The sequence below is a fragment of the Epinephelus lanceolatus genome, chromosome 7 (genome assembly GCF_041903045.1).
Source record: "Epinephelus lanceolatus isolate andai-2023 chromosome 7, ASM4190304v1, whole genome shotgun sequence".
Lineage (NCBI taxonomy): Eukaryota > Metazoa > Chordata > Actinopteri > Perciformes > Serranidae > Epinephelus > Epinephelus lanceolatus.
Genome location: NC_135740.1, coordinates 28,960,746 through 28,978,814, shown reverse-complemented (window position 1 = coordinate 28,978,814; position 18,069 = coordinate 28,960,746). Strand labels below are relative to the sequence as shown.

General features: G+C 39.1%; 1 protein-coding gene across 4 annotated transcripts; it reads left to right on the top strand.

Annotated features, from left to right (window-relative positions):
- Positions 1-17,489, top strand: gdpd2 (glycerophosphodiester phosphodiesterase domain containing 2). Of its 4 annotated transcripts, XM_078169405.1 has the most exons (17): positions 33-148; positions 2,523-2,659; positions 2,797-3,039; positions 5,117-5,220; positions 5,368-5,461; positions 5,734-5,793; positions 6,594-6,692; positions 6,829-6,922; positions 7,234-7,379; positions 10,055-10,137; positions 11,741-11,903; positions 12,011-12,214; positions 12,304-12,452; positions 15,181-15,367; positions 16,576-16,658; positions 16,759-16,787; positions 17,029-17,489. In XM_078169405.1, exons 3-17 carry the CDS (start codon positions 2,950-2,952, stop codon positions 17,088-17,090), a joined length of 1,647 nt encoding a protein of 548 aa, XP_078025531.1. In that variant the 5' UTR covers positions 33-148; positions 2,523-2,659; positions 2,797-2,949; the 3' UTR covers positions 17,091-17,489. The 4 variants fall into 4 exon arrangements, with proteins under 4 accessions (XP_033489476.1, XP_033489474.1, XP_033489475.1 ...); XM_033633585.2 differs by lacking the exon at positions 2,523-2,659 and having other exon boundaries at positions 1-148; positions 15,220-15,367; XM_033633583.2 differs by lacking the exon at positions 2,523-2,659 and having other exon boundaries at positions 1-148.
- The last annotated feature ends 580 nt before the right edge of the window (positions 17,490-18,069 follow it).

Here is an 18,069-nt window from a genome sequence, read left to right as displayed (position 1 = left end):
CCGGCACCCATTTAGTTGAAACCATTCTCATTCAGTTCACGGTCTCACACAAAGTTTAGAGGATGAGAGGGAAGCAGAGCAGAGAGCAGAGGCAAACACAGCGTGGCTCGGTGTGAATACGGAGGGAAACGACACAGTGTGATTTATGGTGAGTGTGTTTTGGTTGATTAGATAGATACATAGATAGATAGATAGATAGATAGACTCTTTTCAGGAATGTTTTAAAAAATGATAAGCAACCCACCTTCTTACCGTAAATTCCTAGTTTTGTGCTGTCGATGCAAAGAGTTAAAAGATTTATGAAGAAATGACAATTAAATACATTATCTGCTTTGACATTTTGGCTTTAAGCTGACAGGTTGATGTTAAATGGTCTGGTATCCATCTGGTCACATGGGAATCACACTAGAGCTCTCACTTCAACATCTCTTAGCATCAGGTGCTCAAGGTTACAGCTGTGGCATCATGCAGGCTTTGCTATTTCAGGATGATAAAAAAAAATAAAAAAAAAATAAAGGAAAATAAAATTTAAAAATCAACCTGAATACCCAACCAATGCCATTTCAAATCCTGTAGAGATTTACAGGAAAAAGTCTGGGGGAAAACAGGACCAGGCCATATGAAATTATGTTTAAATACTGAGAGTCATTCTAATCAACAGTGACACCACTGTTATTGTTGTGCCAGTAATTAGGATAACACTACAGGACAAGTGGGGGGAAAAAAGCACATAATACACAAGATGTGGGTGTAAATCAGGAGCAGTTTATTATGTGAAACTGGGACATTTTACAGTTGCTTTTATACAGTGTATAAGTGAAAATAATAAGAAATTAAATAAGAAGTTTGCAATAAAATACATTATGCTACAATATAAAACAAAATATATACATAAATATAAAAATATAAGATGTGATGAAAACAAGAATATAAAATAAACATGGCAGGGATTGTGCAGGAGAGGTAAGAAACTCAAAGGGGCTTATGATGAAAACTTACCCTCCAGAATTTCAAATCTATCCTATTACAAATAATATTTCTCTCCTAAACATGAGAGTATAATAGACACATGCACATAACACATGAGCATAACTAATACATTAACAGTGTTTTTTCATATTAGATTCAAATGAGACTGATGATGAACAGAAGAGGGAAGTCAAAAGTAAGGTTGAAAGCAAAACTTGACGGCAAAGCAATTTCTGTAAATCAGGAAAGTCACAGCAGAGCAGCACGATCCTCATTCCAAGAAGAAGCAGAGTATCGACTACACGCATGAGGGTACGCATCAGGGAGAGAGAGAGTGTGCTATGATAGTTTTTACTATCCCCTTCATGTGTTTATCATTTCATAAGCATCAATCATTTAAGAAACCTTGACTGGGTATTTTATCTCTCATCAGTTTTATTGCAACAGTGCACCCGCTACATTTTTGCACCTAATTACAGTTTACATTACCAAAGCAGCATAAATAGATAACTGAAAAGTGTGTGAGCAGATTGGCGAGGTGTGTCTCCGTGTTATCGTTTAATCTGCCCAACAATGCAGGTACCACTGTGTGCTGTGCCTTTATTTATGTTACCTTATCCACTGCATTAAAGTATACCCTAATACATGCTGCATGTAGGCTATTAGGTGCGCTTGTGTGTGAGTTGGCAAATGAGACTGACATTGTTAGATAAATAAACAGTGATGTCCTCCAGCTAGACAGAGACATAAAAAAGCCTCTGTTGTAAGGCACTCAACTGTGAAAAGGTATTTAATTATTCTCTGATTGCAAGTGGGCCATTTTTAGTTTACTTTCTTTTGTCATCTTGTCACATGTTGACAGTGCGGTTGCTCTCACATTGTTATTACCCAACATTCGTCTCAGGTTTAAAACTTCCTCGTCAAGGCTCAGTTTGCTCAGTGAAACAAGGCGTCTGCGTTTCACGCTGGCGACATTAACACCTGTCCAAACTTGCACACGTCAGATGATAATCTCCTAATTCTTTTTCAGAAATATATTACTTAATGCTCGGGTGTGATTTTATTCCAAGAGTGAGTTTAAGAGTGTTAGTCGTAGTTTTAGCTGCTTGAGCTATGCAAAACTTGTGCCCTAACCTTGAACTTGCTAAATGCCCTGAAGGCTTTGACTGTGGAAACAAAATGAACAATCCAGGTGAGAAGTTTAGCTGGCAAAACCCCCAAGTCAAATCAAGTTTGACAAGAAACTGGTGGTTGGAGAAAAGTCCTTTGACAACAGTCACCTTTATTGCTCAATGTGCCTCTTTGGTGGGGGACAAATAACGTGGGTAAATTCCCACGTCCCATCTGGAAGTCTGTATTGAAACCTGGCGCAGCTGCAAATTTATATGCCCCAGCATGTTTACTAAAGGCCCTGTGTGCCCCATTCTCAGGCTACTGCAACAACAAATTGTGAGCAATCCAAACCTCTTTAAACTATTAAGTCCTTATGCATGTCAAAATAGTGTCTTTAACTCCATCAGTATGTAAACTGTTTATTCTTTACTTACACACAGCTTGTTTCCTCCACCCCCTCTCTGTGCATGGATGTGCCTGTCACTGAGGCTGTTTGTGCTGCAAATGCACCAATAGAGTGACTTCACTCTCAGGCCGCTCTGTTCACTCTTCTCAATACCCTGTGGTGTGAGCCATTGTAAGTGCTGCCAGTGGCTGTACCCCCCTTTTGCACACAGGCTCCATTGAGAGGGTTATTGAGCAGGGATTGCCCTAATACCCCCTCCCTCATTTGCTTTCTGCCACAGTCGTCTTTTTTTTAATTCTCTCCTACAGGTTTAGAGAGGTGAACGAGGTCAGGCATCCCCTCAGTGTTCTGAGAAAGAGCTATCTGGGCTTCCTTCTTCCTCCTGCGGGCCGTCCTGTATCACGTGTCCAGACTGCATTCAACAGGATCTACACGTCCTACACTGTGAATGAGGAGAAGTGATGCCTCAAGATAGCTGTTGCAGATTTTGCAGCAGGGGCTTATATAGCTGCAACTGGAAGCACCGAAGTGAAACTAATAATAGGAGAAAAGTGAGTGTTTTTTGGCCACATTATATATATATATATATATATATATATATATATATATATATATATATATATGTGTGTGTATCCTGTTCACGTCCCGTAAGATTCTAAAGCCAAACCCTGTACTTTTTTTCCTAAACCAAACCACACGCTTTTGTTGCCTAAACCCAACCGTGTGTGTGTGTGAGTGTGTGTGTGTGTGTTGTTGGAGGAAAAAAAAGCCTCAATTCACGTTGTTGTACTGACACAGTGCGTTTATTTTGGAAGAGACTGTATGTAAACGGTAAATTTCCTGTGAAAACGGAAGTGTATTTTGAAAGAAGACAATGCATGCAACAGACAGAACTTGACACAATGCTCCAGAACGACAACAACCAATGCACCTAGGGAACCTCTCACATGACCATGACCATGACCAAACATCGATATGTGACGAGGTCGGCGTGAGAATGTGTTGTGCATACAGTAGATGTCAGTCAGCACGCCCCCCAGTTTGGAGAAGCAGGCTGGAGTTTGACGCTGAAGCTAAGCAATGTACTGCTGTGGATGGAGGCAGCAACAAAACATATTTTAGCCACCTAAAAAAAGTCCCACATAAACAAGGCAATATCATATTTAAAGTGTAAGCTTTATCTGCACTACTTTACCTTTCCATCAGAGAGCCTGACACTATGGTGAAGTGATTTACGGTTTCAGTTCCCCATCTATACGCTCATCAAAGCCACCAGACTCCATAGAGAAAAACAGTAATTTTAGCTTCCTGAAGAGGGGAGCTGCTGTTCCACCATTGCCTTGATCAGTAAGTTAGTTTGTGTTAAATTGTGACTTTGGTGAATCTGAACTAACACTTTTAAGCGCCGAAGTCACACAATAACACTAACTAACTGACTGTAGAAGGCAGTGGTAGACCAGCAGCTCCTGTGTTCAGCTGTGTTAAATTCCTGTTTTTCTCAGTGGAATCTGACTTTGAAGAGAACGACAAAGCAGCTTCATCAGCCTCTCAATATAGCACACTCAAACTTCAACTGATTTTCTTAGGTGGCTAAAAGAGGTTTTGTTGCTGAACCCTCCACAGCAGTACATTGATACATGTAGCTTCCATGTTGGACTGCAGCCTGTTTCTCCAAACTGGCAGCGCACAGACAGACATCTACTGTTTGTAATATACTGTCTATGGATAAGTATCTCATACATACCCACTTCAGAAAATCTGAACTATCCCTTTAATCTGCAAAGTAACTAGTAACTAAAGCTGTCAAATAAATGTAGCAGAGTAAAAAGTATAATACATTTCTTTTTGACTAAAGTGGAGTAAAAGTAGTATGAAACACTGAAGAACAATGTACTTAGTTACTTCCCACCACTGCCATCAGGGAGTTAAGATAAGTTTTAGATGTTAGTTTCCCTCAGTGCTGCTCTGTACCGCACAGTAGTGTGTGACGTTTATGAAATAACTGCTCTAACTGACTTAATCTATTTCAGGTTCCTTCCACTTCAACGGATCATAACCTTTACAAATCCCTGTAAAGAGGGATTAACATTCCATCAGACTGGATTCAGAAATCTAAAATATTGATGATGAACAGTGCTGTTATGAAACTCCCGTGCCTTAAATGCATCTTAAATTAAAGCGTTCACACACTTTCAGAAGAGATGAGGTGTGCAAATGAGATGATGATGATGAAATGTGTGTGCCAAGAACAATAAGTAAACTCACAACAAGCCTTAACAGGTTTGTTTTGGATCTATCTGGAACAGGATTATAAAAAAAAAAGGGGGGGGGGGAGGGGGGGGGGGGGGCGGGCTATAATTCTGAACAAGTGTGAGAGGGTGGAGGTGTGCTGTTGATGGTGCAAGACCATGAAGAGCCTGTTTGTGGTGAGTTGTCACAACACACACTGCGGGGCGCAAAACCAAGTATGAAAAATTTTGGAATGGTTCCATCATCTTTTCAGATCAAATCCCCTTTGGAATTCATGCACACACACACTTTCACTGATCTTTACTACTACTAATTATTACTAGTGTCGAAAACTTAAAAAAAAAAAGAATATTATCTTACATATTGTTTGCTTTTTAGTGTGCATGCTGCTGGTTCTCAGTGGTCACTCTGGTGTCCCTGCTCTCCCTGTGCTGGCTCTACATCTGTCTGGTTACTTTTAATGACCAAGAGGAAGTTAACTGGTGAGTGATCACAAACACACTGACAAACCACCCACATTGAATCTGACACAAAAGAGAATCCTCTCTTTTCTTTCCTTGTCTTCTCCTCCTTTATTGGTGACCTTTATTCTGCTAACCCTGTGCTGCCCTCCTTTGTTCCATTATCAGGAAGGGCTTCGCAAAACTGAAGCGATGGGTGAACTGGTTCATGGTGCTCGTCGTCATTTCGGCAGTGATAACCAGCTACTGCGTCCTGCTGCTGGTGAGAACATAGTGTTGTTACTATGGTGTTCGTTGAAGTGACGATGGAGTGATTGTAGAAGATTGTACCTGAATGTCACGGGAGTGGTTAATTACTGGGACAAGACTGAATGTTTAAAAAAGAAGCATAAAAAGCTGTTGTTTAGCCTTGCAGCACCAGATATTATGGAAACTTCAAAAAGATGTTTGTTTTTAATGAAGTATTCTTCAGCCATACAGTAAGAACTCAACATTATAATTTCATGTTCTATAATCTAACATGTTTCATTACAGCTCTTTGCACTCTTCCAAGTTGCCTTAAGGGAACCGCTCAACTTACACTGGCTGCACAAGGTATTGTGTACATTAAAGGTGGAGTCAGTGACTCCTGAGATAGATTGTTGATATTTGAACTCAACACCCAACAAAGACACCCCTCCCGTCAGTGTTCCTTCAGAAACTTCCAAGCTTTCTCTTTACAGTGAACTCACTCCAAGCAGCAGCCAAGTGCAGCTTGCTGGTATACTTATATTTTCTGCAGTCACGTCACAGAAGTCACAGGAGCCTGTCTAATGATTGGAGTATTCACTGCTGAAAGATAAACTATCCCCAACTTTTAGTTTGGCTAAACTGTGACACAGTATTAAACTTACTTCAGAGTGCTAGCAGAGGTTTGAAGAGGAGTTTTAAAAAGCAGAGATCTGTACTTCTTGAAAAGCAGAGCCAGCACTTTGTCATGTAACTGTTGTCTTTTACAGTCTAAAAAGTGTGGCCAGATTTGGTCAGGGATTGTTCCTAGAAGCTGCCTCTTGTTTTGGATTTTGCTCCGTCATCATCGTATCATGGTCAGATGACAGGTGGTGCTTCTTGTACGAGCACAAATGCCCCCTTTGTTGATTGGCTGGAATGGTGTTGTGTAGCTCAGATTGAGCCACTTTACTCACTACCCATTTACACATTCAGGGCACACACACAGATTGGACAGCTAGCAGGATGCAAGGGTATATTCGCTAAATTTGACACACTGTGTATGGGATTACTAGAATCACTGACTGTACCTTTAACTGTCCCACATATATTTTTTGCAAATATGCATCATCTGGGGTTGTTCAAATTGTTGGATTGTTGCTCACATTTATTTTTTCTCTGCATAGATCTTCTTATTTTTTGGTGCGTTATTCATTGCTCTCGGGATCACAGGAATTAGTCTCCAGTGGCGACAAGAATGGCCAACGGTTTATCTCTCACTCCAGGTACGATGAAGGTCTCGTGTCAAGGATCAGAGGGTTTGTAGGAATGATACTGAGTGTAAATGTCTGGGTTGTTTTTTTATACATGTATATCTATGTACATCATGTGTTTCTGACACATGTGTCGGCCTCTCGTCAGGCCACAGCTCCTTTCTTGCAGTTTGGTGCTGTTGGGGCGTTGACTCTGCTGAGCTTGTTCGTCTTCCAGGGCTTCCGTGTGGCCAAGGGAAAATGTATGTCGCAGACGTCATTTAAGAGCACACACTGGCATGAGTCACATGTAACACAGAAAAAATGTATTTGAACAAAAGTTCTGTAATTTGCATGTTGCACAGAAATTTTCACGTGTCAATACCTGCAAAGAAAAAAGGATCCAAGGACTTGAAACGCACAAATGCTATTCGTGATACTCCCAGAGAACAAACGATGTTCTTTATTTACTCACACTTCTAAAGGGACTTGTGTACAGGTCCTCTGTTTAGACTCACAGCAGTGTAAACAGCTGAAGAGTGTTATTTTATTGTTCGATTCTTGTTCTCACCAGGGTCTAAGTTCCTGATCGCAGTGATGTTTGTAGCTGTGTCCACCGCCATCTTCCTGTGTCCCCTGATCATCCAGTCTCCTTGTTTGATAGAGTGGAGCAAGTTACCTGAAAAACCAAAGCTCATTGGTCACAGAGGCACACCGATGGTGAGCATCCTGTTTTACTTGACAACACCCTAAAGGTACACATGGTCCACCTCGCATTGTGTTGCAAATCTTTTCAACTTCTTTTTTCAACTTTCTTTTCAACTTTGACTTTTGTCTCGCTGCCAGGTAAAACAGAACACACAGAGACTTAGGCACACAGACTAAGGTACATAAAACACAATAAAATACATGAAACATTAACACATCAAGTCACCACAAGACACCCAGAGTATTAGCCGTGAAACTAATGATTTGCTGAGTCATCAAGAGTATTTCGCAATTTGATGGCCTGAGGAATAAAAGAATGATTCACCCTGTTTGACCTCTTTGGTAGTCCAAACCTTTAGCCTTTGAAATTACTTCCTTATGGAAAATGTGAGACAGATCAGGCAGTTTAACATGAATGACCTTACAGTACACCTTTTAAAAGAGCTGTCAGGGTTGACACACAGCATTTATAATAGAGGCTAGTAGTGCATGTAGACAAAGGAGGAAAGTTTAATGATCATTTAAAGGGACAGTTTGACATTTGGAGAAATCTACTATTTGCTTTGTTTAGATAAGAAGATCAACGCAACTCTGAAGGGAAATTACTGCTCCCCAACTCAAACAGAAACTTAACATGTCTTTATGTTTCAATTTTCAATGTAATGTTGTCATAACACTGTGGTTAACATGTGGTTGGGCTTAGGAAAGTATTGTTTTGGTTTAAAATACAGAATACAACGGTAAATGTCCAAAACTCTCGTTAAACAAGACTCGCTTTTGTCACTACAAACAAGTCTGGAAATGTCCCAAACTCTCGTCAAAAAACACTCACTGAATATGGCTGAAAATGTCCCAAACGCTTGCTAAACAAGACCTGCTTTTGTCGCTACAAACATGACTGAAATACCTCAAACTCATTAAAAAACACATGCTTTTGTTACTACAAACACAGCTGAAAATTTCCCAACCTCTCATTAAAAACACTCGCTTTTGTCGCTACAAACATGGCTGGAAATGTCCCAAACCTCCATTAAACAAGGCTCACTTTTGTTGCTACAAACATGGCAAAAAAATCCCAAACTCTTATTAAATAACACATGCATTTGTCAATATAAACACAGCTGAAAATGTCCCAAACTCTCATCAAAAAACACCCACTTTTGTCCCTACAAACACAGCTGAAAATTTCCTAACCTCTCATTAAAAAATACCCACTTTTGTCGCCACCAACAAGGCTGGAAATGTCCCAAACTCTTGTTAAAAAAACACTTACTTTTGTCGCCACCAGCAAGGCTGAAAATGTCCCAAACTCTCATTAAAAACACCCACTTTTATCACTACAAACAAGGCTGGAAATGTCCCAAACTCTCATTAAAAACACCCACTTTTGTCACTACCAACAAAGCTGGAAATGTCCCAAACTCTTGTTAAAAAAGACCTGCTTTTGTCACTACAAACACAGCTGAAAATTTCCCAACCTCTCATTAAAAAACACTCACTTTTGTCGCCACCAACAAGGCTGGAAATGCTCAAACTCTCATTAAAAACACCCGCTTTTGTCACTACCAACAAAGCTGGAAATGTCCCAAACTCTTGTTAAAAAAGACCAGCTTTTGTCACTACACACATTGATGAAAATACCTCAAACTCTGTCAAAAAACATTCACTTTTGTCCTACAAATATGTTGGGAAATGTCTTCTGGTTAAACAAGGCCCAAGCTCTTGTTAAAACCACCTGCTTTATTCACTACAACTGGAACTGTCCTGAATTCTTGTTAAACAAGACCTGGTTTTGTTGCTACAATCACATCTGAACATGTCCCAAACTGTCATTAAAAAAGACATGCCTGGTCTTGAACAATGGTCTGCTGCTGGCAGCTGTGTTGCCTAGGTGTCACACCATCCATCGTCCCTTCCTGTTCCTAATGACAAACTCATATACCTGTAATCTGAACTACATTATACTGTGCGTATGAAATGTAACCTATCCATGGTTTGCAGAAAGGTACAATGCCAACATTTTATTGTGGTGATGATGGCTGTGGTCCCAGTTAATAACAGTCTGGTACATAACCCCCATAGAATCACAATTTGTTGTTTTTAAACTCATAGTTTGAACAGACAAACAAGATTCAACATGATAAGCCTTACAGGTGCAGGCAAATGTGTTTCAGACTGAACCAGACTGGCTGTTTCCTCTTCCCTCAGTCTTGCAAAGCTAAACTAATCCTCTGCTGGCTGTAGCTTTATATTTAACGGACAGGTGTCAATCTTCTTGTCTAGCTGTTGGCAAGAAAAATTAACCGTAAACAAGTGTATTTCCCAAAATGTCAAATTATTCCTTTATTTTGTAAAAAGAAAAAGGCACTGCTATAATCCATGCAAATCCCGTCATTCAGAGCATGTCATACAATACATAAGACTAAGTTTACAACATATTACATTGTGTTTACTGTTGTAATTTGTTAAATGACCATGCATTTCCATGTGTTGACATTACAGCATGCCTAGCTCAGGTGTGAACAAAATGTCCAGTCATGTAAGAGCCCCATATGCTACTCTGTCCTTGTTAGTTTGCTGTGCTCAATAAGCTCAATTTAACCCTGAGTACATGGAGTTGTGTGTGTTCACACAGCTTTAGGGTAGTTTGTGAGTGTGTCTCACCCATCTGTCCTCACTGTGTTCAGCTGGCCCCTGAGAACACCATGATGTCATTCAACAGGAGCATCGCGTGTGGCGTGACAGCCTTCGAGACAGACGTACAGGTCAGGTACGGTGAATTTCATGGATTACAGTGATTTCTACAGACCCAGAGAACTAACTGATGATAGTTAAATGTTGCTTGCCTCTCAAATTATCCGTTCCTGCATAGACCACATTGGCACAGACAGGTACTTTGTGGAATGTCTTAGGCTACGCCCCTTTTTGGGGGACTGAAAAGCAAAGATCCTATAGATGTCAATGCAATTTGATGTGTTTGAAGTATAATTTTGACAAGTTTGTATGCATTATTTCTTGTTAAACAAACCTTTGTTTTATAGACATGTCAAATAATTGGTTTGCAACCTTGCCTGAACTCGAGCCCTCCTCAAGGAACCTTAATAAATCAAGTTTGATTGCCGTCATGCCCCGTCAGTCCTCCAAGTGGATCAATGACCCAACACAGTGGGTGGATATTGCCCTTCTGGACACTGATACATATTTGATCGTTTGGATAAGTGTTGCCTGTAAATAACCAGCCTATTAGTAGCCAACCGTTGGCTGAGCTGAGATTTGGTTGACAGTCTGATGCTGCTATAACAGTATGACTGTAACACAGCAGCCTTCGAGTCAAGCTAACGTTAGCTAGCCATCAGTAGCAACTGTCACCAGCATCATGTAGCGATGTTCCATGCTGACAGTAAATATTTACCCATCTTGTGCCTCAAATCTCAGTATGAAAGCCTCGGTTAATTCATTACACGATAGCCTTTTTGCGTTTTCCTGTTTTTCTTGTGACAGTACACTTCTTTCTCCCAAAAGAGGGCGTGGCCTTGGCATTGATGCGATGCCAATCTGGTCTATAGCACATATATAGTTTAAAATGGTAACGGTGGCAAGTTACCGCTCTTTTTTTTTTTAACAATGGGTCCTTGATTTTAAACAGAGGTAGACAAAAGCAAGTTTCTCTAATTGTAACACCAAGTTTTTCAATCGACAACTGTCTGACATTAGCTTATTCTATTGTAGAAAGCTAGCTAATTATCGTTAGCTTCATGGCTGACTTATTTTGAAATAAGAGCCCTAAATATTAATGGCTGTGCACGTGATATAATGCTAAAAGACTTTATGCTAAAGCTACAAGTCCCAGGCAAAAGTCTGTTCAGCTAATAATCCATGTGCAAGACATGAATGTAAAGTATTAGCTTGAATGCCAACTTCCCGACATTAGCACAGATCTGCTAACATTGGATTGACCGATATAGAAGCATCCAGAACCACCTCCTTCACGGTGGGTTAATACTCAACAGTGGATATCCCAGTCCTGAAGGGGGCTTATGTTTTTGGTTTTGGGAGGTCAAAAAAAGGTGCCATACTCTTAACTCCTTGGATATCAGGCAGCGTTTTTACAACAGCCCAGTGCACATGTCGAGAAATCCAAAGCTTGACACATCCGTCATGTCTAGTTAGGATTGCTACAGTAAGCTATGATTGGACAATCACTGTTCGGGGAAAGGGTGTTAGCAAATGATCACTTACTTTTATCTGGTTGTTAATGAATCCCAATGACTTGTCTCAGCAGAGGACAATAAGGGTCAAAAATTACTTAATGCACCTTTAGATTGGGATGGTTTTGGCCTCACAGATGCTATTTTCATTGTTTTCTCCCCTAGTAAAGACAGAGTTCCCTTCTTGATGCATGATCATAACTTTTCCGGGTTCTTGCTAAGAACGACAGACGTTAAAGAGAAGTTCCCTGACGCAGACTTCAGCTACAGCAGCAACCTGACCTGGGAAGAACTACAGAGTCTGAATGCAGGCGAATGGTTCCTAAAGGTGAGGGCTGTGCTTTGACACATGCTTGTCCACACACTCACTCACTAAAATTTAAGCATTATCATTCAGCTCACTACAGTTACAGTTACTATTATTTGCCTCTCCAGACAGATCCTTTCCACACAGTGTCCATGCTCTCCGAAGAGGAGAGGGAAACAGCCAGGAACCAGACCATACCGTCCTTACTCGAGCTCCTCGACCTCGCCAAGCAGCACAACATCTCAGTGATATTTGACCTATATAGTCCTGAGGAGAATGACACAGTGGACACAGTCAACACTATTCTGAGTTCTGGCATCGACCCAGGCCTGGTAAATCTATTTCCAATCCCTCTGATGGAATTTATGATATCTCACGATAAGGCGTATTTTGTTAAGGTGTTGTTTATTTCTTTTTATAGATCCTCTGGCTTCCTTCAGCAGAAAGAGAATATGTACATAAGACTGCTCCAGGCTTCACCCAGGTCTATAACAACGAAAGTGATTTGCCTATCGAAGGAGGGGGCCACTTGAATGTGAAATACAGCAAATTAAGTACAGAAGAAATCAGGTAAAGAAATAAATATAAATCAAAATATGATCATAATGCCTGGTTCCCAACAAGGGGTTGCCAAAGCTTCTTGGGGTGGGGGTCGTAATGCCGTCTTGATTTTAAGGTTTGTAAGACGACTTTTTAAAGCTGTAATCTCATATTTTCATTCATTTCTATGAAGAAAACTAAGTTGCAATTTTTAGAGTTTAAATTATAATTTAAGACAGGGTTCTTCAATGTTTTTCAGGCCAAGGACCCCTTAGCTGAATACATATAGTGTACAAAATTCAAATCTGAATGATCCTGAAGTTTATTTCCTGAATGATAAGTTAATTAATAACCTAACTTAGTTAATGAGTTAGGTTTCCTGTTATAGATAAGTGCTGCACAGTGATTTAGCAGCCAGCTCACATGATTGCACAAGGATTTATGGGTAACAGTTAGCATTGATCATTGATCATTAATGCTGTCTACTGTAAATTTTTATATATATATGAAAAAGCAGATTTATCCTTTCTACTAACTAGAAGTTGGATTGGATAAATGTTGGATTTATGTTAATGTTTTATAGTTTTTGGAACAAAACAACAACAACAAAACTTTAATTGAAACTTGAATTAAAAATTAAAAATACAAAGAAATGGTGCCCGTCCTGCAGTAACTCTGAGGACCCCCTAGAGTCAAGCAAAAAAATCTCACAGGATAAGGGCACAGTGAAGAGCTGAATACAAGCTACATTGACAGAGCCTTTACTCTCTACGGAACAGCCTTGTCCTGCATAAGAAAAGTGTGCAGTTAGTAAAACCACCAAAAAGCTAATACAGCAATGGCCAAGCATCAGAGAGAAACCTCATCTCTAATGTAATATTCACAGTAAACAATCTGCTCAAAATTTATTCAAATTGCTGATTTTAGTGTGTTCATTATTTGGGTTAATTGTACAGTTTATCTGTCGTACTGTACTGAGCTGAAATATCCATAAAATATGTCACTTAGCAGGGGTTCTCAGTCTGCCTAATGATAGAAAAGCAAGCGGTCCTTTAGGGAAAAAGGAGGGAGCCATTGTGGCAGTGCCAGGAGGCATGCACAGTAGTGTGTTAATTAAAATGTGTGTGTGTGTGTGTGTGTGTGCGTGTGTGTGTGTGTGTGTGTGTGTGTGTGTGCGTAGCATGCTGAGACACAGTGCTGGTGCTGAATATAGAGGTGTAGACTCGGCCTCCAGGGAAAGAGATTAAAATAATGTCCCAACCCAAGAGTGTTGTTCAATGGATAAGCGAACACACCTTTGTAAATTACCAAAGAAATACATGCAGTGTACCGACATGTTTGGAGAAAGTGCTGAAGTGCTGTATTCAGAGTTAAATCAACACATTGCACCTGGACTGCTGTCCTTGCCTTATGACACAGGCTTCTTCCCCATGAAACTACTCACTGGGCAGCACAGGTTAGCAGCACTGTTCACACATAAACACATGTAATCTCACACCTTTTGATCACATTAGTTTGCTCAAAATGAAATGGTGTGTGCGATACATGTGTGGCTGGGATCATGTTGCTTGTGATGGCAGGGTGGGTGCACTGTATGTATGTGTTTTTTATCCCTGTCAGATGAACTACGTTATATGATTTTTATATTTCATTCATTATGGTATTCAAACAAATGCAAAAATGATCTAATACAATGGTTTCTGGCCTTTATCCTGTAGGGACCGCTTTTCTATCATTGGGTAAACTGATGACATCTGACTAAGTGACATATTTTATGGGTATTTCAGATTATAGTCAATGCATAACAATAACAGTACGGAACAAGTGTATTAATTTTGAGCAGATAATTTTCCGTGAATGTTATATTGAAGTTGAGTTTTCCCAATATTTTTAGAAACTTTTTTTTAATCTTTTTATTGACAGATCTTAAAATTATGGTGCAGGAGCAGTAAAAAGAAAAAGTAAAAGGACAAATATACTTAACCAAAAACAAACCAGACCCAAAAACACACCCACACAAAGCAAAAAAATTAAATAAATGAAATATAAGGACACTATTCCTTAAATATATACAGAGAGGATGTACTAAAACTAAATCATAGGACATTTTGACATAGAAAAATATCAATTAATTCATGAATGGATCATAAATGATATTTTTAGAAACTTTTAATACAATTATCTGTTTTTCTTCTTACATTTTTTTTAAATAATTATGCATTCTTTAAAAAAGATCAGTGTTGTCTCTTCTCTGACGCTTGACCATAGTTCTTTTGGCTCTTTGATTGTTTGTGTTCAGGCCCTCACTGTGCCCTGATCCTGTGAGAGTTTAAAATCTAAAACAATAATCCACACTTTAAAAATAACAATTTCATTTTGTTTTCTTCATAGACATGAATGAAATGCTGAGATACAGGCCTACTGTTACTGTCCATCTTACACTCTTAAATCAAGAAGGCCTAACATCCTTCCATAAAACTTTGGCGACCCCTAGCGGGGGTCAGCACCCACAGGTTGGGAACCAGAACTGTAATAAGTAAATCATGTAATACTGACAAAAAAGGTGGAGAAGACAACATCCACATACCCACAGGAGCATAATACAAACATTCACATGCACATATAGGTGCATACTTACATCCACCCTCTTACATATAGATAAAAACATAGTGTATGCAGATACACACCATATTTACTGTCCTGCTTTCCGCAGATTCATGTCTTTCAATATGCTACATCTCTCTTTATTTATCTATAGAAAGATCTACATTTCAAACCCTGTGTTTGTATCTGCCAGGGATCATCGGAGCAGGAACGTTACAGTGAACCTGTGGGTGGTTAATGAACGTTGGCTGTTCTCTCTGCTGTGGTGTGCGGGGGCCAGCTCTGTTACCACCAACTCCTGCCACCTCCTAAAAAAGATGGAGCAGCCTGACTGGGTCATGGTGAGCGATACAGTAGCACATGCTTTACCTCCCTCTCTGTTCATTTCACTATCCGGCATCAAACACCATCAGTTGAAGACATGGGTGGATTATGAGACAGTGGGCCCCTGGGCACAGATATCCAAAAGGGCCCCCATCACCTCTCCTACACAGGAGCAACACACATAGTTTTTGCATCTCTTGGTCATTGTTATGCATTTTTTAGTGGTTTTGTGTCTCATGGTGGTCATTTTGTGTCTCCTTGAAGTTGTTTTGTGTCTTTATGTGGTCATTTTGTGTCTCATGGTGGTTGTTTTGTGTCTCCTTGTAGTTGTTTTGTGTCTTTTGGTCATTTGGGTCTTGTTAAAGTAATTTTGTGTCTTTTTGGTCATTTTGTGTCTCCTTGTGTTGTTTTTTTTAGTTTCTTTTGTGTAATTTTGTGTCTTTTTTGTCATTTTGTGTCTCTTTGTAATAGTTTTGTGTCTCTTTGTGGTTGTTATGTGTCTTTTTGTAGTCATTTCGGTCTCTTTAAAGTAATTTTGTGTCTTTTTGGTAATTTTGTAGTCATTTTGTGTCTTCTTGTGGTTGTTTTGAGTTTCTTTTTGGTAATGTTGTGTCTTTTTGTTGTTGTCTGTCTCTGTGTAATTGTTTTGTGTCTCTTTGTGGTTGTTTTGTGTCTTTTTGTAGTTGTCTAGTTATCTCTAAGATAATTTTGTGTCTTTTTGGCTGTTCTTTGCATCTCTTTATGGTCATTTTGTGTCTTCTTGTGGTTCTTTTGAGTTCCTTTTTAGTTGTGTTGTGTGTCCTTGTGGTTGTTTTGTGTCTTTTTGTCGTCATTTGGGTCTCTTTAGGATAATTTGGTGTCTTTATAGTCATTTTGTAGTCACTTTGTGTCTCCTTGTGGTTGTTTTGTGTCTTTTTGTAGTCATTTGGGTCTAGTTAAGGTAATTTTGTGTTGTCTCGGTTATTCTGTAGTCATTTTTGTGTCTACTTGTTGCATCTCTTTGTGTTCTTTTTGTGTCTCTTCCTAACTGGCACATGTTAAATTGAGTGACTGTTTTAAGTGAAGACCAGGGGGACCCTCTAACACTTTTGGCCCCTGGGCCTGCGCCCGGTAGGCCATTCAGTAATCCACTCATGGTTAAAGTGCTCCTTTTAGAGCTGAAAAACTTGTATGAGTGTTTTTCAAAATATGTGATTGACCCTTTGGACATGTTTGTGTGTTACAGTCACGTCTTACATACACAATAATATGGATTGCAGTGGACATTACATCTATTCTGATAATGGCTGGACTCTACATCTGCCAGTGGTAAGCGGAGCAGATGTTTGCTGTGCATACATGTTGTATATAAATGTCTATGAAAGTAAACAGATTGACTCATTCATCTCCACCTCACTGTTTCCACCAGGAAAACACATCACAGGAATCGCAGCAGAGGTACGTTTGGATTTGAATATCTTTACGTGAGGTCTGCAGACAATGATTGTTTTCATTGTTGATTAATCTACTAAATTATTATTTGGGTTTGATGATGCTAACTCTGTTACTGAAATGGATGTGTTAGCATTTACAAATGTATTAATTCATGTGTTTTAATAACTTTGTCGTGCCTTTACACAGGGACAGAGAATATTTCAGCCTGGAATGAAAAAGAACTGTTTCCCTTCTTACCCATCAGGTAGCTCACCAGACTCCAGCAGATTTTCTGCCCCGACCTACCGCCTTGTCAGCACTGACTGAATGGTTTGGACCTAAATCAGGAAGAGAGCAAGTTAATGTGAATAACCATACACTGTGTTTTCAAAGCCATGAAAAAATGAAAATGTTTTTTTTTTTTCAAGAGGCACTGTGCCACTGGATGGCAGTTTAACTTTTTTATTTTTTGTATAAGTCTAACTGGTTAACTGGGTTTTAATCGTTCTTCTGTTGCTACTGAAAGTATGAAGCTTTTCTCTGATTGTATCTATGTGTAGATCTGCACTGGATTTCCTTTTGGCACTGTGTCATTTTATGTTGTTTTATTCTGTTGTTGTTTTTTCAATTTATTACATTTTTTTTTATTCATGGTGTCATCACTGCAGTTAAGATGTGTATCTACTGTAACCTGAGCCAAAAGCATTACAACTATTTTCTACACTGTCTTGTGTCTGTGTATTTAATCCTCAACTAAAGAAAAAAATATGACTGGCCAGCTATATATACTATGAGTGATTCACACATCTAGTAACAAGAAAAAAAAGAAGTTCAATTCCAGTAAAAACAAAGAAAACAACAGTGAAATAGAATAAGAATTATTATATACTGTGACAAACCTGCTCATTAAGTGTCAGAAAATGAAACATATGCAATAAAATGTAAGAAAAATATGACAAAGCCATGAAACAATATATACAATGGTACAACTTCATAGCACGCATTAAGTACAAATATTTATATAAAAAATAGATTCATATTTTCATTTGCAATTTCTTTAAATGTGTTTTTTCCCCTAGTGGGTTACACCAATATATCATGTGATCTGTGTCATATGACCGCTACATGAGTTTTTAAATTGTACCCCTGATTTAATATAATAAAAAAATATAAAAAATATATATATGTAGGTGAAAACAAGCAGCATAAACCTCAGAAAGGCATTATAACATCCGTGGTTTCTTGTTTGTTTATGTAATAATTAGGTATCTTTCCAATATATCTTTTGCACCCCAGTTTTCATTTG

Coding starts and splice junctions, on each gene's coding strand:
- gdpd2 (XM_033633583.2), top strand. CDS start 2,950: ATGCCTCAAGATAGCTGTTGCAGATTTTGCAGCAGGGGCTTATATAGC. Junction 10,138..11,740: donor GAGACAGACGTACAGGTCAG/GTACGGTGAATT, acceptor TTTCTCCCCTAG/TAAAGACAGAGTTCCCTTCT. Junction 11,904..12,010: donor CAGGCGAATGGTTCCTAAAG/GTGAGGGCTGTG, acceptor TTGCCTCTCCAG/ACAGATCCTTTCCACACAGT.